Genomic DNA, 23176 nt, shown 5'->3' on the forward strand with positions numbered 1-23176 from the left:
ATGCAAAGCGCGTCCGGGTGCTGTGCGCTGTGAGCGCACGCTGAAAATTCTCAGGTGCTCGAAATTATTTTGGAACCCACCACTGCACGGAAAACATGAAATTACAGGTCTTAGGCATTTATAACTGCCTTGAGGACATTGTAGATGCATGCCTAAGCAGCCAAAAAGGAGGACTGTCGCAAACACACACAGGAAGGAACATGCTCAGACCGATAGGCATACAATCAAAACTAGCCACTAGATGCATCCAGGGGGACACTCCATGAGAAATTTGGAAGCAGATCAGGATAGCACCAATGCCTAGAAACGTGCACCTGGAACACCACAATAACTAGAAAAATCGTATGAGAGCGTAGCACATGTTTGATATACGGACACAGCCAGATATGAAGAGAAAAAGACTATGGCAGTAGCAGTGATAGATAACGAGCTAAACATTAGAGCAGATGCCACAATTAGGGACACTCAGGTGAAAAAGTGGAGGATATCGCTATATCCATAGGGATCAAGGCAAACAATACCAACCAGAACCTAATAAAATAACAGATTCTCTATCAACATGTAGAAATTACGTAAAAGAGTGCACCTAAAGTAAAGAACTAAATACACTGCAGAAAGGAACACAGAAGATGACAAACGACAATAATCTGGGTCCATGAGAATGAGAGCCACCGAGTTAACAATGGCACATACTCTGCCGTGCCGCCCCGCGACTGGCAGGCCGAGCAGTGTGAGCAGGGCACTCGAAAGAAATCGAGGTGCAGATCACATACCGTGATGTATTACACTATTACAAATTAGCGAGAATGAAATACCCACAACCAGATCTGCAATCAGAACCAGAAGTCTTTGGCAAGAGGGAGGACAAAAATTTATTTTGTCAGCCTGTGGAGCCTCTGTGGGTGGTCTTGAGTCCATGCTAGGTGGCCGGGAGCCCCTAGTCCTCGGCGACCGTGAGGGCCCGCTCCGCAGCCCGGAGATGGGTCTTGGGACGGGAGCTGAGCAGCACGACCTTCCAGCATTCGTAGGCTGAGGTTCAGAGCTGTATTAAGTTTGGAGGAGACAGGTCCTCTGGACAGGCCCAAATTATATGATGTAGGGTGGGTGCTGCCTGGCATCTAGCGCATTTTGGGAAATATTGACCAGTGTAGACGAGAGAAAATTAAATGAGAAGGAAATGAATAGGCTTAAAGGCTTTAGATAGTCATTTGGGGGGGGGGGGGGGGAGGGGTTAGTGCTGTAGCTCAAGGCGATAGTGTAGAGTGACGTCTTGGAATGAAACCAACTGATTCCTCACAGTCCACGGGCTGCAGTTGCTCACAGCCTGGCTGACGAATTCTGGGGCAAAATTGTGGGCAGCCTCATGGCCTGGGTTGGAGGAGTGGGCCGGAACCCATTCCAGGGTGAAGCGGTAGATGGGGGTGGTGATTGTGCGGAGAAGGAATTAGGTAGTGGGACAGACTCGGCCATTCGCAAAGTAGCGTACGGCTGTTTTAAAATAGCTGAGGATGTGGTGAGCATCAGGGGAAGCTATAGCTGCTTTCTCCACCATTTCGAAGATTTAGCATATGTTGCCGCAAATAAGAGCATACGGGTCCCAGTCGCCACGGTTAGGGCAAGGCTGGGCGTTTGGGGTGTTAGGGTGAAAGCCTTCAATGGCTCATACTTGTGGCCAAGGTCACGTCCGGTGTAACGCTGTGTTCCACAAAGAACGCGGCAACTTATCAAGATAGAAGAAAATGAAAGGTAGCATCAGATAGAGAGGACAAAATTTAACCCCGACGCCAAGTTTGATAACTGTAGAGTGATTAGTTAATTATAGCCAATTATAGTGAAGAAACAAAGGAAACAACCAAATGTGTCAATATAGTGATGGGAGAAGGTGACGTCACACCCGAGGTCGCTATGGTAACAGCGCGCGCGCTGGTGGCGCCACCTGCGTGCGCGCGCCTCCCTTGTGTGAGACGCCTCACAGCTGTCGAGCGAGTCGGTTGCGTCCAACCTCCCTCCTAGTTTGTCGCCATACAAATGTACGCTAGAATCGCAGTCAGCAAGGCCAAAGCCTTTCGCCTTGCCACACTTTAGATTGGCAAAGTGCTCCCATAATTTTTTCGCGGCGTCCACTTTTTTTGCTGTGGAGTACTCTCCGGATTCCTTGTGTAATGCCTTGACCCGTGCTTGGTGTCGCCCTTCGTGATGCACAGTGTGCACATTACAGAGTAAGAGAGGGATGTCAAGGGCGTGGTGAATGTTAGCGTTGAGCTGCACTGGGTCTGGGTGATGTGACTCGTATCCACTGTTGAGTCTGTGAAGGATGGACCACTCCACCTGAGTTCGGGGAAGACGCTCGTATTGAGACATAAGGTGTGCCTTGCATATCTCGCATGCTGTGTTGTGTACCCCCCAGGGCCAAAGACTGGTTGTGGAGGTGTTTTGTGGTAAGAGGAGGGTTGCACGATACGCCTGGTGAATGAGACCATCCACTTTATTGTGTTCAACTGCCGTGACATAGAGGTAGGGAACAGTATTAGGATGAATGCCTGTACAAGATGGTGCAGCTGGGCCTTCATCATGCCCTACTGGCGAGTGTCGATGCACTTCACCAGCCTGATAGTTTGTGGTATGTGGGTAGTTAGTCGGGCCAAGGCCTCAGAGTTCCAGCAATTGCTTTAAATAAACATCCTCAGTATCTTTTTAGTCCTGACCTCCTTAATTTCAACTTCACTGCATGGACTCAAATCGATGGGGCCTCCTTTTGGTAGAGGTTGCTACGGAGTAGTAAAAAGTTGTGATTTTTAAAGAAGTCACCGTCAGACGCTTGCAGACAAACACATACCCTTACCTGAGCTGCATGCAACGATATATCAGAACACGTATCCATTTTCGGGAGAACACCCAAGGTTATATCACATAGTTGCGCATGTGAAAAAACTGAGCAGTATCGAAAATACCAAACTTGACACATCAGCAATGGGAGGAGGTTCTCTCCAGCTCGGACCTTGACGACCAGAGGAACCTGTTCATCAGGGCCCGAGTGGCAGCAGCCTCCATGGAGTCTTGAACGGAGGACACCGTTCACGGTCCGTCATCTAAAGTAATCGTAGAAATAATCTTATTACCACCACCACCACCAGCTTTCAATATCACAACTCTTTTCCCTCTTCTTTGAGTCCCTTCTCATCGCTCCCCTCACGGCGTGGTTGAGGTGTCCACTGAGTATTGGTTTGGTTTATTTGGGTTTGACGTCCCAAAGGAGCTCAGGCTATGGGGTATGCCGTAGTTAAGGGCTCCGGAAATTTAGACCACCTGGGGTTCTTTAACGTGCACTGACATCGCACAGCACACGGGCTTCTGGAATTTCGGCTTCATCGAAATTCAGCCGCTGCAGCGGGATCGAACCGGCGTCTTTCGGGTCAGCAGCCGAGTGTCATAACCAATGAGCCACCGCGGCGGGGTCCACTGAGTATTGAGACAGTTGCTGCATTTTTGCTGTCCTCAAAGCTAATTTTATTATTTATTCATGCGCTTTGATTCCGCCACCCGTGTGTTGAGTGCATGGTCGAGGTAGGCTGCACACGGTGAGTTAACCATAGAGGTAATCGCGCACTCTGTGCCGCCTGTCACCGCAAGCATCCACACCTCTGCGTTCTCGAGTCATTCCACGTCTTGGACAACTGCAGGAAGGCAGGCGGCTTCGACTTACAGACGTGTGCAGTCCTTTAAAGAGTCGCGTGGTCGTAGAATCGCTCATAGCAAAGAAACCTCTTCGGCACAGGTCATCTGCGTCTCGGATGCTGACCAAAGAGCAGGTCTCGTGGGGGCACACAGTGGGCCAAGTGGATCAACGATAGGAAGCAGAACCAGTCGACGCGGCTTCCGGACCATCTCTACCTTAACGAGGCCCAAGACACTTGCCATGTACGTCGACCCATTTCGCTTTCTCCTACCTTGTCGAGGACCACACCACGTTGCGAATGTAGTGCGCAGGTAGTGTCCGATGAAGTACTGAACGTTTCAAAGCCATGAACCAAATCACTGGCACTGAGGTGAATATTGAGAAAACAGACACGGAGAAGTTAATAGAGGATGTACCTAACACTCACAAATTCAGCGCGCGTGGAATCTGCAAGTCTGTCGATCTGGAGAAATTGAAGCAGACGAATTCCATTGATGGCGAAGGAATTTTGATATTCTTTTTTTCCTGAATGCCGGCGCTATGTCCACCATTGCAGCCTTGCAGAGTCCATATCTGCTGTGTCTAAGAGCGTTGGGGACGACCTCTGTAGAGTTCTCCATGTTCGTTCTTTGAACCTTCTCCTGTAGGGCCGCCGCGGTGGCTAAGCGGTTATGGTGCTCGGCTGCTGACCCAAAAGACGCGGGTTCGATCCCGTCCGCGGCGGCTAGAATTTCTTTGGAGGAGAAATTCTAGAGGCCCGTGTACTGTGCGATGTCAGTGCACGTTAAAGAACCCCAGGTGGTCGAAATTTCCGGAGCCCTCCACTACGGCGTCTCTCATAGCCTTAGTCGCTTTGGGAGGTTAAAAACCCCATAAACCAAAAACCTTCTCCTGTAGGCTGGTGACTTGGCTGACGTAAAGGATTTCAAGTGACTTTAGGCTGACGGGCTTTGAGAGTCGGTCACTAGAACCTGTGAATGCGCCTCGCTCATATGCGTGCGGCTCTTGAATGCCTGTCCCCACTGCTGACGCCTCCAAAGGTTGAGGACTTTGCCGGCGACCATTTGGCTTGCTAGACCAGGCTCTTAAGAGCTGATACTCTAACTGATAGAGTATAGTGGCTACTGTGCTCTCTCTAGCCGCACTGTACTGTACAAAGCCGATCGCTCTACCGCATTGATTCTAATTAGCGTTTAGAACTCTTGTGGGCCAACCAAAAGCTACAGGGAACAAAAAGACTGCACAATAAAGGTAGCCCGCTTAGGATCTTGCTAAAGACGACTTGGAAGGTAAGGTGGATGGGCTGTGCCTAGTGAACAGTGATGGTGCCCTTTTGTCGTTTTCAGCCACGGCTGTTCTGTGTCCTGTGTGGCCCTCTTCATATGCCATTGGCGAATGCATGATCGGACATTTGGCAATTTTCATTTCATTTACTGAAAATGATGACATTGTGTGTTCCTTCGTCCTGTCATATAAGCTAAATACGATCAGTGTTATGTCAGAGCAACTAGTCCAACAGTCTACATTCTTAAGGTCATCGTCATTTGCAAAGGAGTGAAAAAGTGGGGCATTTTCAATTGTGTGATAGGGTGCTTTTTCATAATTCTGGGATTTTGTTTTTTACCTTTTACTTTCCCTGTAAAGTGAGGTTTTTTTCCCTCTGGAATTTGTTGCCTGAAAATTACATAGGTGCATTCTTTATGCAGGGCACCGCTCTTCTTTGGATGTGGTACCAGGTAAGTCTTTATGCCTTTCATTGATTTATGAGTGCAGGCATGAGCGCTAAATGCTTGCATTTTCTTTTTGCCTGAACTTCAGCCTTTTGCATGAACATTGTGGTCCTTCCCTCCTTTTTTTATCCAAGCAGTTGGTTTCAGGTCTCTTCCATTTGTAGAGAGCAGTTGCCTGCCTTCCATAGCTTTTCAGCAGATGTGGGATGGGGCCAGGGTTTGAGCGGAAATCCTGTTTACCATGCGCAGTCCGCTTTTCACAGCGTGTTTTTCGAATTGCGGGATTGAGATGGTTTTTTTTTTGTGCATAACCCGGTGCTTGCCATGATCTCTGGTGCTTGCCATGATATCTGACATCATGTGAGCGACATGATCTTGACTGCTAGTTAACCTTGGTGACATGTGATCTGTAAAACTAGATATGTGTAGCGAACTGGGAAAGTTTCCTGGGGTGGCTGTCTCATCTTCCTTGTTGCATGCGCAATCACAGCACTTCACTCTAGGAGGACAGGTGCACCGTTACTTGAAGATATCATAGACAGTTGAAGAAAAGCCACAACACTGGGGGATAACATCAAATTCTGCTGGGTTCCAACCCACGTTGGAGTTTGTGTTCCATTGTGTGTGCTGCACAAGCTTGCAACAAAGAAATCAGGAATGTGCATGAGCATGCCCTGTAAGGATTGCATGAAGTCAGTAATGGAATAATTAATTAGCCACACCAGGTAACATCCATCTGAGACTGGAAGTCATGCACACTTCAAGAACATTAAACGGATGCGATTTTTTAGTCTTTGCTCTGCGCACTGAAACCTTACTGAAGTCTTTATGCTTACACTACAACAGAAACCTGCATTCAAGCTATGCAAACAAGTATCTTTTTTTTTCATGCACGCACCTCGATAAATTAAGGAAAAAGCATTTCTCACAATTCTATGAAGACCACATCATTGATAATGCCTTTTGATTACACACATTACGTGGAGTACGTAATGGGCCACAAGTTGGGCTTCTACCGCACGAGGCGGATTTAGTGTTGCTTGGCGGCGGAACTTATCTCTGATCCGTCAAGGCAGCTGTTTGGTCTAAGACCCTTTTCCCAAGCATTTCACCCTAGAAGAGCCGAGCACCAGGCCGGTGGAAATCTTGTACCCATTAAAGAAACCGGTGGGTACCCGGCGGCACTGGGTATCGAACCCAGCACCTCCCGAATGCGAGGCGGATGCTCTACCAGAAGTACGTGGAGCACAAGTGATCATTCCCAAGGAACAGGTGCAAGTCAACAAACGGTCTCTGATCACTTTTGGGAAGCTCATTGTTAATGTTTGCATCTTTCAGGTTTCTTTAAGCTTGGCCTTTGGCGTGCAATGAATATTCATTCTGCTGTGAGGTGCCTGCAGAACAGCATTATTTCACATTCTAGTACACTCTTGTTTGTGAACCCTTAACGATTGTTGATGTTTGTTTGGAGTGAAGTAGTACCAAAAATGTTTCATTGCATTGTGAAGCTATCAGTTAAAGGTACAGTGCTGACTCACAACTCATCTTTGTGGCTGTCAAGCAATAAACAGATGAAAAACGAGCACCACCGACATGTGGCACTGCATCAAAGATTGGCTGCATGAGGCAAAACAAACATTGGCGAATAAAAACAAAACAAAAGAATAAATGTTGAAAAAAATCACTCCTCTGCTGTCTAAGCTGCTAAGGTAGCCTTAAATCGGGGACATCTTTCTGTGGCTATGCACTAGAAGGTACGAGCACGAACCGCCAGCTTAAACACCTATCTCCGTCCCTCGTGAGAGCGTAATAAGAGCGCGCTTGTGAAAGCCTTGCCCTCATAGCTTCCACTACATAGCCACAGAAAGCTGTGCCCAAGTATAGTTCTTTTCTTGTGAGCGCTACAGAATGTTTGCTACACTTGTCTTGCTCCCGATGGATCAAACACATCAACAACAACAACAGCCTCTTGCATGTGCTGGTCCTTATGCGTGTACCGTATGGTTGTACGGCTCCAAGCAGAGGTGCAGTTTTCACCCGACAGCCAATATGTGGCCATGTCGCTTTCAGGAAGTGGTTTTAAGGAGCTCTTGTGTTCGCTGAGATGGTCGTTCAGGCATCTCCTGTTTGACTGATACAGCACGTTCCAAGGGGTAGCTCGCTCCTGTGCACCTCATTTTTAGAGCACTGGTACATAGGAGAATTCTTGCGACTTTCCGAATCCTGCAGGTGGCGACCCTTCACGGTTGACACTCTGCACAGACATAGCAGTTGGTTTGGAGTAGAGAATATACTACTCGCACACCGGCCCTAGCTCCTATTCTTTTCATGTTGTGAGACACAACTAAAAAAATATAACAGCTAGAGTAGGATTCTCTGCTCCAAGCAAATTGCAACGTCTCTGCAAGAGTGTCCAAGGGTCGCCACCTGCAGAATGTGAGAAGAACCCTACCCGTGAACTGACGTTCGGTTTGCTGCTTTAAAAGTTCCACTTGGCAGTTTGAAAAATGGTTTCTTGTGCCGGGGATAGGAGAGTCCAAGGAATGGGATGCGCTCATTAAGTCAGAATGTTGAAAAACTACCTGAAGCTGCCCTTGGAAGAAGTGGAGACCCCAAATTTTAGCTGGGTTTTGTCTCTTTAGAATGATGTGCAGCACATTAGAAAGTATAGACAGTCACGTGGATTGTTCCAAGCGGTAAATAATTTATGATTGAATCTCTCTCATGCTCTCCCAGTTTTGGTTTCAAGGCTGGTTCAGGCCACGTGAGGCATAGAAAAGCTAGTGTGGTCACTGCTTTCATCATTTTAATTCACATCAACTTTTACGCAAGCCTGTTCAAGAGGTAAAATGACTAAAAAATTAACCAGCAGAGATTATATTGCTGCTTTTGCACGCCTCACATGACCTCAAAGCATCTTGCACGTCAAAGCTGCTGTTTGCCTTTTGAGACCTGAACCGAAAAAAAAACAAAAAAATTAATAATTAGTAGTTCAACTGCTGTAGGTGAATTCCACATTGTGACTTTCACATCACACCAAAGAAAAGAATGCATACAAAAATTTGGTGGGTCTACTCTTAAATAGGCAAGGAAAAGTTTGCAGGAAAATTTTTGACCGGGAACTAATACATAAGTTGGGCAGTGTCACTGGTGTTTGCTTTGCATCTGCTGCCATTTAGAGAGCTCTTACTGCTCAACTTGTGGCAATTTTTATTGTTTTGCATTGTTTTTTTATTCAAGTTGGGCTTCCTTAGTGTTATTTCAAATGTCCCTCAGACAAAATGAGTTTTTTCTCGCCTCTTGCACATTGATCTTCTAACTATATGCTTCACTTTGTCTTTAGGTCTTGTCATTTTTCAAGCGTTACAGAAGCCTCTTGCTGTCGAGCCAATATATTGACCTGTATGGGTGCTGCTATATGCCTGGTGATAAGTTGGCTGTGTATTTTATTGCTGTGCAATACTGAATAAGGTGATTCCATGCCACCTGATCCACACTTTTACACTCGACCACCTTTGATTTCTTAAAAAACAAAAATCATGGCTTATTTTATTACCATGACAAAGATTTTTCCAGCATGTTCTTGGCAGAAAAAAAAAACGTTTCGGGTCGTGGCCGCCCTCTTATGTTTACAAGCAGTAGCAAAGCTAGGTCTTGCAAAAACACTTGTAAAAAATAAACGTTTTTCTTCATGACTGAAACTTTTTCATATAAATAAAGGACATACTTTCATATCCAGTAAATTGGACTCTTGTATTTTTGTTTTAAATATAAAACTTGGAAGAAGGTACAAAAATATTGAAAATTGAATTTTTTTATCCAATTTATGTTCTCATGCTAGTCATTTCAACTATTTTTATGAGTTGTCCAAAAGGCAAAGAAGGTGATAAAAATGTTTCAGAAATGAAAAAAATGCAAGGCATGTCAGTCAGCAAAAAAAATTATGTTTTTGAGTCATATTCAGCCACCAGTTGCACTGTGAGTTTGTCCTCATTTATTCTCTAATGGCAGTGACATTTCTAAAATTTTAATTGGAGCAGTTTTAGTTTTAGGCGAGGAAATAGTTTTGCAATTTGAGTCCCTGCCTTCAACCTCGGCATTACTGGCTGCTTGCTCGTCACTGCGGTGCACGCTGCAGCCGGCATCGAGGAGACACAAAGCTTCGGTGCACGGTGCTCCCGGTGGATGCTCCTCATATTTTGGTCTTGAAAAGTATGCTGGCATGTTCACTCACGTTTTGTTAGTTTAAATTCGAGCATGACATAAGTCCAGCATGCCCCGCTGAGAGAAAGAAAAAGGCTTGATACGGTGAAATATGCGCATTCTTTTTAATGGTAGCACTCTTGTAAACCACCTGGTCAGTTCGTCTTTGTTTTCTTGAATCATTTGTTGGAGCACCCAGAGGGCTGTGACACGCTTAATGGTTTTCTCCGCCCATGTAAACAGTTTATGGAGGATCAGTATTTGACCTTTCTATGACCTCTGACTGCTTTCTGTTGCTGCAGGGGGCCTCACACTTCCACCAATGCTGTCACAAGCACTCTTCCTATGCGATGTGGCGAAGAAGTCCTTTCCACTGAAAAAGGTAAATAATTTTCACGGTAGCTGAGGTTTCAGCTCTGATTGGTCAGACCGCAAAGAGTGCTTCCCGGCTGATTGATGTTTGTGTTGAGGAACAAGAGCCATTGTGCCATGCGGCCACTTCATTCTTGCTTTTTGTAAATCTACCCTTCAGCAGATTTATGTATTGCCGAAGCTGGGGGCATCGAAGCCCAACACGCCATTGTATTCCAGTTGTGGAGTGCGGGTTTTGTGTAATTTGCAGCTGGCAGCAGTGTGTGCTGGAGTGAAGAGGAATCACTGAGCAATGTCGATGTTGAATGCAGGGACTCAACTTGCAAAATTGTTTTCTAGCTTAAAACAAAAAAAGCTCCGATTAAACTTCTAAAAGTAAATGCCATCAATTGGCATTCTTCTATCTTTCTATCTTTCATAATTTAATTAAGATCACCTCATTATGTAGTAGACTGCTGAATATGTCTCAAAAAGTAAATTTTCTCAGCTTTAGAATCTTTTTGCTGACGCGCCTTACGCGTTTTGCTCTCTGCAACATTTTTATCGCCTTTGCCTTCTCGACAGCTTAGAAAATAGAATAACTACTGTAAGAACATAAAACTTGATCAAAGATTTCAAATTTTTATATTTTGTACTTATTACATGTTTTATTTAAAATAAAATAAGTTCAATTTACTGCATTGGATATGTAATACCTTTATTTATATAACAAAAACTTCATAGTCCTGTGTATGAATGTTTCTTTTTACAAATTTTTTTGCAACGTTATGTTTGGCTATGGCTTACCAACGTGGGGTGGCGGCCACATCGCGAAAAAATTATTCCGCCAAAAACAACCTGGGATAATGTTTGCCTAAGTAATGCAATAAGCCATGATTTTTTTTTAAGAATTGGAAGATTCAGTGCAAAGTCTGGAACAGTTGGCATGGAATGACCCATGACATTTAAATGTCAACTGTGTGCTGATTTGAAGAAGCCTTTATGATATTTTTGTAGCTCAATTAATATTGCAGTGTAGGTTGAATTCAATTTCTTCTTGCATAATTGGAATGGTTCCACATCATTCCGTTTATTTCGCATCTTGTGTGCGAACTTATATTGCATTGCCAATAATTTTTGCTGCAGGCATTCACCCCACATGGATATTGCTGCTCCTGAGCAGCATACTCAACTGAACCACTGGAATGGTATCACTGTGTGTAGTCTGTGTAAATTTCTGAGAAAAATTTATGCATTCACCTGGCTGCTTGGTATTTTCATGTTTCACATGTAATGGCAGATGAAATGCAGATCTGTCCTAGGGATGAATGTGGCCATTTGTTAGCACCATTTTACAGTAGTGATATTTGCAAGATGATTAATTCTATTTATCGACTTTGGCCGCCGCAGTGGCTCAGTGGTTATGGTGCTCGGCTGCTGACCCGAAAGACGTATCGATACTGGCCGCAGCGGTCGAATTTCTATGGAGGCGAAATTCTAGAGACCCGTGTACTGTGCGATTTCAGTGCACGTTAAAGAACCCCAGGTGGTTGAAATTTCCGAAGCCCTACACTATGGCATCCCTCATAACCTAAGTCGCTTTGGGACGTTAAACCCCATAAACCAACCAACCATTTATCTACTTTGTACTTTTGTTCACTACATGGTGCGTGTATGCCTCAAAGAAAGGGAGTGCAAACCCGTTGCGGAGTAAAAAATTCGCCTGACTTGCTTTCTGTGGACATTGCGATGCCACAGTTAGCATTTGTGATCTCCAAATGCTCACTTTTATGTATATGTATTTCTTCTACAATGGGTGCAGAAAGGAAACAGCTTGGAACCCTTTGTGATCATTTTCCAGATCTAGACCTCATCTCTTAAGAATCTGATAGTACTGTATAGACTCGTGTAATGGCCGCACATTTTTTTCCGAAATCTGGAGTGAAAATCAGGGGTGCAGCAATTACATAGAGAAACAGACAACAAAATAAATACTTCTGGTGGTACTTGCCTTTATTACTGCCAAAACACTCCTCGTCTTCCTCCTCCGAACTCATCGCAACCTCAGGCTCGTCCTTGTTCCATATGAAGTCATCCTCCATGCCGTCCAGCTTGTTGGACATGCCTGTCACCTTGAAACTTTCTTCCATGGTCTCGAACGAAACCGTGGCCCACGCTTCGAGCATCCAGTGGCATACGGCCACAGGGGATGCCTTTTTCAGTCGGCCGGTCGGTGTCATCTGGTGGACGGCCGTTGCTATCCGCTCAGTGTGTGCACAGCGAAATCTGCACTTAAAAGGGCGGTTTACGGAGACGTCCAGCGGCTGAAGCACGCCGGTCATATCTCCAGGTGGGACGGCCAAGTCTGTGTTAGCACCATCGTCGTGCACATTTTTCATCAACGCCGAACTTTGGTCCAGCAGCTCTTTTTCCTTCTTCTTTTGCGTAGTCAATAACTTTCAGCTTGAAGTGAGCGGTATAGCTTACGTATTTCCGCATCGAGAAAAAAAACTTCAGATCACGAGCGCAGGACGAATCAGGGCAGCGATGCGTTCTGATTTCAGATTGCACATAATAGCCCTTGGCTGTACCTGACGTGCGCAGCGCTTTAGAGTTACTGTACCTTTGGCAGCATATACAGTAACTCTACACAGCTTGATTTTTGCGCCCCACCTGGCAGCAGTAACCACAAAATGTCTGGGATTTATGGCACCGCACAGTAGATGGCATTGCCCAACTTCCTGAAATTATTGGTGCGGCTTTTAGTCGGGTAATTTTTAAATATATTTTTTTTCGCAATTTTTTTTTAGTTAGGGGTGCAACCATTACATGAGTCTATACGGTATAATAGTCTAGGCAAAGCAGTGCGCTGGGTAACAGGACACTGACAGGAAGGCACAGATACAGCGCTGACTAACAACTCCGGAATTTATTGCTTTTCTCATAATAAATACGGGAAGCGTCATCCAAAATACAGAGAAGTCATGGAATCATTTTGGTCACATCTGTCGTGATTATTTATCCAGGTAGTCTATTTTTTCATTAGCATTAGTGATGATGTGCATACGCAAGTTGAACAATTCTTATGTATCATGCTGGTCTCGTATATCTCGCCCATGAGCTGTCAATTATATTTCCTTAGAATTTTACATCGTAGAAAGTGGGATGCACTCACAGTCTGACATGTGTCTCACTAGCTTGCTACCATATCCTGTCTCAGTATTGCCGACTTGTTCTATTAGACAAATGTTGACACGCTGACCTTATTTCCCAACATACGACGCTCCGCATGAGAGAGGGATCTCGTAAACTAAGCCACAGTCGCATGCTGTGAATTTGTCTCGCTGCTTCATCGTGTGCTGCACTGTTTTTGATGCACCTTTGCTGGGCGCGTTGCATGCTACGTTCAGCTACTTTCTGTGAAAAAGCAAATGAAGCCATCACAGAGAACTTTAGCAAGCTGCAAAAGAAGGTCAAGCACCAACCAAACAGTGAAGAACGAAGCCCAAGAACTTGTGCGAAGCCAACAGCTTGACCACATTAGTGCTGGCTGTGAAGAAGAGTGAGGGCCTATGCCTGAATGCCTTCTTTATGGCAAAAGCACCCAACGATAACTGGCCTTTCAGAGTAATTGTGTCTGAACAAGGATCAAGTAAGCAACCCTTGGGGCAGTATCTGCATGAATTGCTCTCCTTGTTCACCGTGGAAGACCTCTTCCTGGTAAAGAAGCCAGAAGTGTCCGCATTCCTCTCGAACAGCTGTCCAGAAAGAGTGTCTTCTCATTGTCATCAAGGACTTACATTACACGCTGCTAAATACCGCCTGGGTTGAGACGGTAAGAGAATGCATTGATTCAATGAGAGCAGTACGATTCCAGAACCAATGCAGAATTAATGTGGACAGATTCCTTGAGTTGCTAACCATCTACTTCAGGTCTACCTATGTAAAGTTTAATGATCTGTACATACAGTGGCAGGGAGTATGTACCAGTTCCTGTGTTGCACTAATTCTCATTGTCCTGCTAGCCTGTCAAGATAGCTAACTATTAAAAAGCTTTGCACGGCACCAGTTACGACTTCTTAGTAATCCACAAGCTTCATAACCAAAGGTAATGCAAGGGCATTGTTGACATCTTCAAGACCTTCTCCAAAGTTCTTGCCAACTTTGAGCTGACCAAAGAAATGCCACTGAAGGTACAGCTTCTCTATCTATGGCTGTATATTAGAGAGACCTGTGTGGGCTGGCGTTACGTTGTAAGATCTAAAAAAAGGCTGTTGCTACTGGCGCACTGAAAAATATCCTGAACAGGTTGTATATTGATCGCCAGCAGGAATGCGTGGAGGCCCAACAGACATGATTACCTGAAGCTGTTTTCCCAGATGACCTCATCTACAGCCTTGACTTCAAGATAAAGAAATTTGCCAATCTACCCCAACAATGTTTCAGAAAGAACGGAACGTAGCTGTCAAGGCATATTATTACGGGCTTTAGCTCTGCAGGAGGCGCGACAGGCCACAGTAAGAAGGCACACCAATCCAAGTCACCCCAAGCACTAGCTGCAGCATCCTCATCGTCATCAACTGCCCAGCATCAAAACGTCCCCTTCGCCTTGCGACTATGCACTGTAATACTACCCCGTCTGCCTAGCGGTAGGAAGCACAGTCCCTGGGCGCCCTAAGGTGGTGGGTTTGAATGGTAGGGCTTAAGACAGGTGACGTGCACGAGCTTTGTGGAGGGGGCCGCGGGAGGAATGGGAGGGTGGAGGGATGTGATTTTGTAGGTCACATTGCTCAGTTGCCTGAAGAGAAGACGTGGTAAGGACCCACGTAACGAGGCAGCAGCTTCTCACACGGCACACAGGAAGCAAGAGGAGTACGAGGGAGCCGGGAGGACGGTGGAACAATTGCCGGCAGAATAAGCAAGGCTAATTCCGCCTGTAGCATACCACAACTCAACTCAAACAGCTGGGAGGACAGTCGGCGGTGATTAAGGTCGTAGGTGCATTGTATCAGCCACGTGCTAAAGAAAGTGGTCAGGCGGCCTGGTGTGAACTTAATATGCAATGCGCCCGGCAAGGGTTGCTTGAAAGACGGCCTGTTATAAGAGAAAGCAAACAGTCAAATCCACAGCATGCGACAGTGACATAGGCGTGTTGCATACTAAGTTCACACCAGCCCTCCTGACCACTTTCTTTGGCGCATGGCTGATGCCAAGCACATATGCCGTGACAGCTAACTTCCGTTCTTCCTTCTGAAGCCTCGTTGGGGTAGATCGGCAAATTTCTTTCATTATCTTGAAGCCAAGGCTGCAGATGAGGTCATCTGCTAAACCAGCTTCAGGTAACCATGTCAGTTGGGCCTCAACACTTTCCGGCTGTTCTTTTTAAGACATTTTTAGTGCGCCAGTAGCAACAGTCTTTTTTTCAACCGTGGGACATAACACCAGCACATATGGACCTCTCTGGTGTACAGCCATGGATCGAGAAGCTGTACCTCCAGTGGCATTACTTTGGTCAGCTCAAAGTTGGCAAGAACTTTGGAGAAGGTCTTGAATATGTCAACAATGCCCTTGTGTTGCCATTGTTTATGAAGCTTGTGGATTACTAGGAAGTCGTCCACAAATCGGAAGGTCACTATCAAATTGGTGCCATGCAAAGCTTCTTTTAGTTGGCTATCTTGATGGGCTAGCAGAAGATCAATGAGAATATGTGCAACGCAGGAACTGGTGCATACTCCTTATCATTCTATGGACAGATCCTTAAACTTATATAATAGATGGTTAGCAACTCGAGGAATCTGATCGCATTAATTCTGCATTGGCCTCGAAACATGCTGCTCCCACTGAATCAATGCCTTCTCTTACCACCTCAAACAAGGTGGTATGTGGCTGCGTGTAATGTAAGTCCTTGATGACAATGAGAAGACACTCCTTCTGGACAGCTGTTAAGGAGAGCAATTCTTGCAGATACTACCCTAAGGGTTGCTGCCACGATCCTTGTTCAGAGACAATTACTCTGAAAGGCCAGTTGTCGTTGCGTGTTTTTGGCATAAAGAAGGCATTCAGGCATAAGCCCTTACTCTTTTGCAGCTTGCAGAAGTTCTTTTGCAGTGGCTTCATTTGCTTTTTTGCAGAAAGTAGCTGAATGTAGTATGCAATGCACCTAGCAAAGGTGCTTCAAAAACAGTCCAGAGACAGTGGCTTAGTTTACAAGATCCCTCCATCATGCGGATCGTCGTATGTTGGGAAATAAGGTCAGCATGTCAGCATTTGTCTAATGGAACATGTCGGCAATACTGAGACAGGATATGGTAGCAAGCTAGCGAGACACATGTCGGAGTGTGAGTGCATCCCACACTTTCGACGAAGTAAAATTCTAAGAAAATATAAGAGACGTGCATGGTACATAAGAATTGTTCAACCTGTTTAAGCACATCATCACCAACGCTAACATAACAAAAAATGAAATTGACCATCTGGATAAATAATCACGACAGATGTGACGAAATGACGATTCTATGACTTTCCTTCTCTGCATTTTGGATGATGCTTCCTGTATTAGCAATAAATTCCTCAGTTGTTAGTGAGCGCTGCACCTGTGTCTTCTTGTCTGTGTCCTGTTATCCTGCGTGGTTTTGCCAAGAATCATGCACCGACTGGCCCGGCTCCTTTCCTTGAAGTAGTTTAGTAACCTAATGCAAATTTTTCTTGGTGGCTTTTTGAGTTTACTGGCTGCAGACATGGGGGATATGTTAATACCCCTGTGAATCGCACAAGTCAAGTGCACTTACAGGGAGTGCGCTTCGGCATTCCGAGTTACACTTTAGCCTACACGGTGCTAAACGGGAAAGCGAAGTGCACTCGTAGTAAAAAAGAATGGTGTCAGAAAATGAGCGCAATTTCTGAAAAGGATGATAGAAAAGAAAAAGGACTTGTAATATTTGATTGCTTAACTTGATAGCGCAAGTAAAACGAGGTTGAATAGTTTTTAACGATAAAATAAAATAGGAATAGAAGAAAAGCCAAGACCATCCAGAATTTCGGCAACAAACAAGATGGCGGCAGGCAGGGATGTTGCATCTGATCTTGTTTTTTTGTTTTGTTGCTTTGCTTGTAGCTATAAGGAACAAATTTTTTCTAAAAACAGTGTTACAGCATGTAAAATAAAGTTGTAAGTACTTTTTATGCACTGTACATATTTTGCCTTTGAAGTCGCTGCTGGCGAGGCTATCCACTCGGCCAGCAAAGTGTGGTCCGTGAACGCACTCCTAGCTGAGTGCACTCTTCCGTGAGTGACACTCCACTTGCGTCGTTTAGATGTGGCAAAGTGTGCTTACAGCGAGTGACACTCTCCGTAAGTGCACTTAACTTGCCCGCTTGAGAGGGGTATAACATAGCACTGTTGCCTGCCTTTCAAGATGCCACATGCTTGGTATAATGATGAATTCATGCTTTGTGTTAGTTGCAGCCGACCACTCTCATGGAAGGGGTTGTGTCGCTGACTTTCATCAGATACTGTGCTTTCTGCTGTCACAGTGAATGTTGCACATGACTTGTCGTTGGGTTTATTTTAAAGCATCTTGAAGTGCGCTATTTTCATCTTTATTGTCGTCTGTTTTGTGCCATTTATAGTCAGTTTACTCACCAGGCAGGCCATTGGTTTGCACTAGCTTGTAGCAGTTCGTGCAGAATTAATTGCATGGCCTGACCACCTTCATTCCATTTCATAACAGGTAGCTTTTTAGCTAAAACATTGTTTGTATATAATGTCGTTTAGAGCTATTTTTTCTGAAACCACAGTGGCCTCTTTGGAATGGTTCAAAAAATAACAGCTGGCGTTTGCTCGCCACATGGGCAAATTTTCTTCTTTCTGTTAGCGTTAGCATGCATAATAAAACACATCGTTAATGAGCAGTATGCTGGCATTTATAAGGATGATTGAGCAGTGTAAACTGATAGGAAATAATTTACTATTTTTGTGTAAAATGCAGACTCGCACCAGTTATGCTGTTCTCCAAAGAAAATCCTGAGGTGGCTGAGAACCTGTTCATGAAGGGAGGATGACTACTCAGCAAGCTCACCACTGCAGCTCACTTCACAACTGCCATGATGTCAGGGATATGGGTGTTCAGCATAAGCTACCTTAAGTTTGCTTATTCCTGGGAGTTAGTGTCTCAGTCCAGGCCTTCTTTAGGCTGGTTTATAAGGCTGAACAAGCATGAATTTTTCAGTCTGTTTGCTCTGAAAAAATTGGGAGGTAGAGTAAGTGCAGTGGAATCTTATTCTTGCAGCACCATAAAATCAATAAAAGCAGGTATGGTGCAGTTGTACCTTGAAATTTTAGTTTTCTTTGGATGGCAGTAGGGAATTCATTGGAGAAAGCTTCTTATGCTTTGTATTCTGGGTGTGTTTTGTTGTAATAAAATTTTCCACATTTCTGCAGTGTTATGATTTGTGTGTCAATAAACGTTTTTCTTAGATGCACACAGCCTGTCTACTGCTATGAAGAGCTCCAGTAATACAGGTATATAGCATTATGTAGGCATTATAATGGTACATTTAAAGAATGCTTAAGAAAGTAATAAAAGTGAGAACAAATTATGAACCCATTGCATGCATTTTTTCTGAAGGGTGTAGGGATGTAAGAATGCTAAAACGCCTGTGGCTCGGCGGTAATAGCATGTGATTCACCTCAACATCTTTGGGTCACGTTTTTCATTTCCGGGCTGGTTCTTTCCAGAAATGCCCCACGTGAAAGATGTATTGAAATCACAAGACTCCCATCTTGACCGGGTGCGAGTTATAGACACCTGGAAATGCCTTTAAAGGTGTTTCACTTTTTACAGCGTACCCAGGATTTGCATGCCTTTCGCAAAGAGACGGAACTAATCAGCCCCGCAGATTTTGGGAAACAGCTGGTAGACTGGCCGTCTGACCGCGCAGGGTGTTGCTGAAGTATGTGTATTCCAGGAATACGTCTTTCTTGTATTTACTGTTTGCTTTTTTTATACATTTACTTCTGTAGAAAAACGCAAATGAAGTTTTGAGCTTTTATTCCTGTGTGTAATTTTGTACCTTTTGTGTTTTCTTGCCATAATGATGTAAAGGCCTAACCTAAGTGTAACCTAAGTGTTCTCCATTGCAGTGTGGTGGAAACGATCACTGTAGCAACAATCAGTTTCCTTGGAGATGTGGCCTCCCCCGCGCGAATACAATGTTTGGTTCTTCTCTCACGGCATCGCATATGTTTGAGGTTTTGTTATGTATAGTATAGGGTTTGAGTTAATGATATGTATATTACTAAAATTGTAGTATCCTCGCAACCCATCTACCAACCGTTCGTCTGTGGATTGCAATGGCAGCTGTAGTTCCTTCAAACCTGATTCAAACTTGAAAGATGCGATGCCATTGAATCACCTGCATAGGTCACGTCTGCAGCTCACCCTACCAGGCCGCCTGAGGGAGGGAGCCAAAAAGGGGAAATATTCTAGCAGTGCAGCTTAAAGCCTTGTTCTTTATTTGCCTGGCACGACTCGGGAGTCGGCAGTGCTCTTGCCTTGCCGAGGAGGGGGCATTGTGCAGACTTGATCACTAATGCTCTGCTGCCGTGGTGGCTCAGTGGTTATGGTGCTTGGCTGCTGACCCAAAAGATACGGGTTCGATCCCGGCCGCGGCGGCAGAATTTCTTTGGAGGATAAATTCTAGAGGCCCGTGTACTGTGCAATGTCAGGGCACGTTAAAGAACCCCAGGTGGTCGAAATTTCCGGAGCCCTCCACTACAGCGTCTCATAGCCTGAGTCGCTTTGGGACGTTAAACCCCATAAACCAAACTAATGCTGTACTTGAGATTCTTGGCCTGCAGACATCGGCCCATGGATCACCCAGGAAACAGGGCCCCTGCCCAGCTGATGCGGCTTCATCAGAGGACAGCGAGGAGCTGTAAACCCTTTCAAGAGCTCTACCTGGCGGCGGACGGGCTGTTATGATTTCCTGCTTCTAGCCACGCAGACCGGAGCAAGCAACAACCGAGAACTGTCAACAAAGCCGACAACTTTGCGATGCCTGAAGACTGGATGCCCTTGGTCTCGGCGAAAAAAGGTTTCCTCTATCGCACCTGCTGGCCACTTCGATGAGGCACTGGAAGACTGAGCCCCGTGCGACTGCAGTGGTATTTCAAACGGGCTACCAAGGAGCACCGGGAAGCGCTGCAGGGTACAGTCATCATGTTTTGAGATCGGCATTCATCTCCAAAGGAGAAGCTGACTCAGTGCACCCTTCCATGTAGCCTTGCCCATGCATTGATGAGAAACACGTGCGACCAGCTGCATGCGTGGGAACGTCACTCGCAGAGATTCCTGTGTGCATGACGTAGCTGGCACCCTCCTCGCAAGCTCAAGACGTGAGGGGGGCATGTTCCATGGGGAGAGAGTGCGTGATGATCTACCAGTGAACTTGGACACGCCTTCCTCGGCAAACACAGCCCCCATCTAGAACTTTTGGTGCTATAAAACTCGGCGCAGATGATGGTCAAGGGGTCCCTCACCTCAAGTAGCTTCCTGTCATAGAGATACTTCGACTGAGAAGCACTCTCAGTTCCTGTATGTGTACATAGTGTAAATAGTTGTATAAAGTTTTCCTTGCCTTCGTCATAATCTGGTCTTTGATCATCCTCGTCTCATCACCAGTCCGGCCATGCTACCCGAGTCGCAACAGTGCCTTGATGTCCGCGCGCCTCCTGGCCGTCGAAGCACCCTAGTGCCTGCAGTGCCCCCTGTGAGGCTGTGGTCCCCCATTGAGTTTTTAAAAGTTCTCCTGAACCATGTGGCAGTCAGGCAACACTGGCTTGCTTGCAATCACTAGCATCACTAAAGACATAAGCTGACAGTCACGTACTTGTTCACGACTGAACTGCGCATAGTGAGGCTAAGGGAGTGGGTGGTTCCTTGTTCAGGTTAGGGGTGTGGAGGGGTGAAGGGGGGAAGTTGGGAAGTTACGACAGGGAGACTCAGGCAACAGAAGTCGGTGCCCTTTCATTTTCTGTCTAGCTGCTACCCGGTCTTCGCAACTTTACCACATTGTGCCACGGCAGGTGTCACAAAATTCAGCGCATTTTTGAAAAAAGAAACAAAGCAGCGCCGCGCGGACAGCTCTCGCCGCCGCGCGTCGTAAAACAGGGCAGAAGGAACCCCCAGAGCGACTAGCTTTGTGTGTGTGCTCCACCACCTCTCGCCGACGCAGTGCGCCGAGGGATCCATCAGCTATGACGTCGATTGTTCTAGAATGTCCGAGACGTTTCTACTCGAAGCCGACGGAGAGGGCGTAGCCTTGAGTGTGCTAAAATAGGCCCTCCCCCTCTTCACTGGCGCGTCAGCGGCGGCGCCGCACCGAAAAGTTCTCGATGCTCCTCGAAGCCACTCCCGGTGTTTTGACCTATGGGGACGCGCGCCCGGCGTGAGAACGAGAAGGGGACTCCACGGCCGATACTGCGTGTATGTGCGCGCCTGACATGGCGCGAAGAACAGACAGACGTGGAACAAGCCTGTATAAGAAGGGCGTTGACCGCTGTCGACTAGCTCGAGCCGCCGTTTAAGCTTCATCGGAGCGCACCCGCTCGCCTCCCGGGACCACACCACTGGCCCAGTCACTGTTCAACGAGACAGCGCGCGCCATTCTGCAGGACGGCGTCACCGTGAACCTCTCGTTTGTTTGCCTCTCTCTTGTGTTAGTGCACTTTAAGTGCAATAATTATTTTGTATTGAACTCTCTCTCTCGAGTGTTATACTTTGCACGAGTTGCATTGTTTTGTTAATCACTTTGTATGTGCTTGTACTATTGATTGTGAAATCCTCGGCAACGTCTCATTGCTGTTGTTTTGTTTGTGAACCTTTATCTCCGAGTCCGACCCATTCTATGGCTTGCGATCGGCAAAAGCTTGGCACGTAAACGACCGAAAACCTCTTGTGACTTGGCCATATGGTCTCCGCTGAGCTCCACACTGAGCTGTGGGCATGAGTCCGAGACCGCTGATCCCACGCTGGTGTTTGAGAAAGCACGCTAAAGTGCGCGAAGTGGTTACAGCAGGACACAGGTGGGCACGCGCGATGCTCCGCACCGACCCTGCAGCGGACGCCGCCGCTGTTGGGTCAAGACGTCACTCAGGCTGCTTCAGTATGGCTGTCGCTGCCAGGGGAAGGAGCTTAAAGCCGACAACTTCTAATTGCAATTTACAGCTCAAATGCTCGCGTAGAACATGACTTCTTAAGCATGCAGAATAACGTCGTGGCTATAGTCGCATATACAAGTCAAGAACAAAGGATGGCCCTCCAGCAAATGTCGTCGACCGATTTTCATGACAGCATGCATGGTTAATCCGATTAAGCCGTGATTAGCCCCAGCGGTTGCGATTTCACGCTGGCCGCCCCGAGGAGATCGGTAAAGGGGGAACATGCGTTATGGGGAGAGAGTGCTGCTTTTTCCCTGTGCTATTTTGTAGCTGTGCTGCTTTTTCCGTGTGCTGTTTTGTCGCTGTGCCGTTTTTTCCTTGTGCTGTATTTTGTGCGCTGTTTTGACGCATGCTGCTTTATTATTGTGTGCTGTTCTCTCGTGTCCCCCTCTAAGGCTGTCTGGGAACGCACGCTAAAGCGCGTGAATTGGTGACAGTTCGTAGCCTGGTGGATGGTAAGGCCAACTGGCACGTAAACTTGGAAACTGATCGGAAGGTGATCGATCACTACTGGAGGCACAGTCAGCTGACGCCCAAGAGGAAACCTCCAGGGAAGGAAAATGTTAGGTCTAACGCTGTGGAAGACTGGACTCAGTCCTCTTTCTCTGTCAGCGCGGTAATTTTGAGTGTTCATAAGCCATACGCCACGTGGGGGCAGCCGATTGAACTAGAAGCGATATGCCAGATTCTAGGGCACCAAAGTCAAAGCTGAACGGCGGAACTGAAGTCCGTTACGGGACATAGGGACACGTGTTCCCCAAGCCAGTTTTCTCCAACTAAACAACTATACGCGTTGACGCAATCAATGTTTCTGATTTCTCGTTAATTATACACGGCCTAACAAACGTATTTCTGTGACTGATTGGCAGCACGCAAGAAATAAGAGAAATTCCACTTATTGCGTCGGGCGAAAACCGTTGCCCTCCGGCTGCAGAACCGCCTCGTCTGGCGGGGCGTCGCTGTAATTTGTGCCGACCAAAACTTAATGTTCCGTAT

The 23176-nt window shown here is 46.2% G+C and overlaps 2 protein-coding genes across 8 annotated transcripts in view; both read left to right on the forward strand.

Moving 5' to 3' along the window:
• LOC149356853 (uncharacterized) overlaps positions 1–18399 on the forward strand; it is a 51502-nt gene extending 33103 nt beyond the window's left edge. For 4 of the 7 annotated variants that reach the window (XM_089584353.1, XM_089584354.1, XM_089584356.1 and 1 more), the window contains 3 exons: positions 5383–5412; positions 9912–9991; positions 17949–18399. In XM_089584353.1, coding sequence (XP_089440479.1) covers positions 5383–5412; positions 9912–9991; positions 17949–18010 — 172 coding nt within the window. In that variant the 3' untranslated portion in view covers positions 18011–18399. Of the gene's footprint in view, positions 1–3775; positions 3919–5382; positions 9992–11106; positions 11177–17948 lie in introns of those variants that run through there. The other 3 variants (XR_016291701.1, XM_089584357.1, XR_016291702.1) reach the window with 3 other exon arrangements.
• The window catches only part of LOC149356851 (uncharacterized), a 305537-nt gene that overhangs the window by 229339 nt on the left and 53022 nt on the right, over positions 1–23176 (forward strand). The gene's annotated exons all lie outside the window — the stretch shown is intronic.

The sequence above is a fragment of the Amblyomma mixtum genome, chromosome 3 (genome assembly GCF_055824585.1).
Source record: "Amblyomma mixtum isolate Tamu chromosome 3, ASM5582458v1, whole genome shotgun sequence".
Taxonomy (NCBI): Eukaryota; Metazoa; Arthropoda; class Arachnida; order Ixodida; family Ixodidae; genus Amblyomma; species Amblyomma mixtum.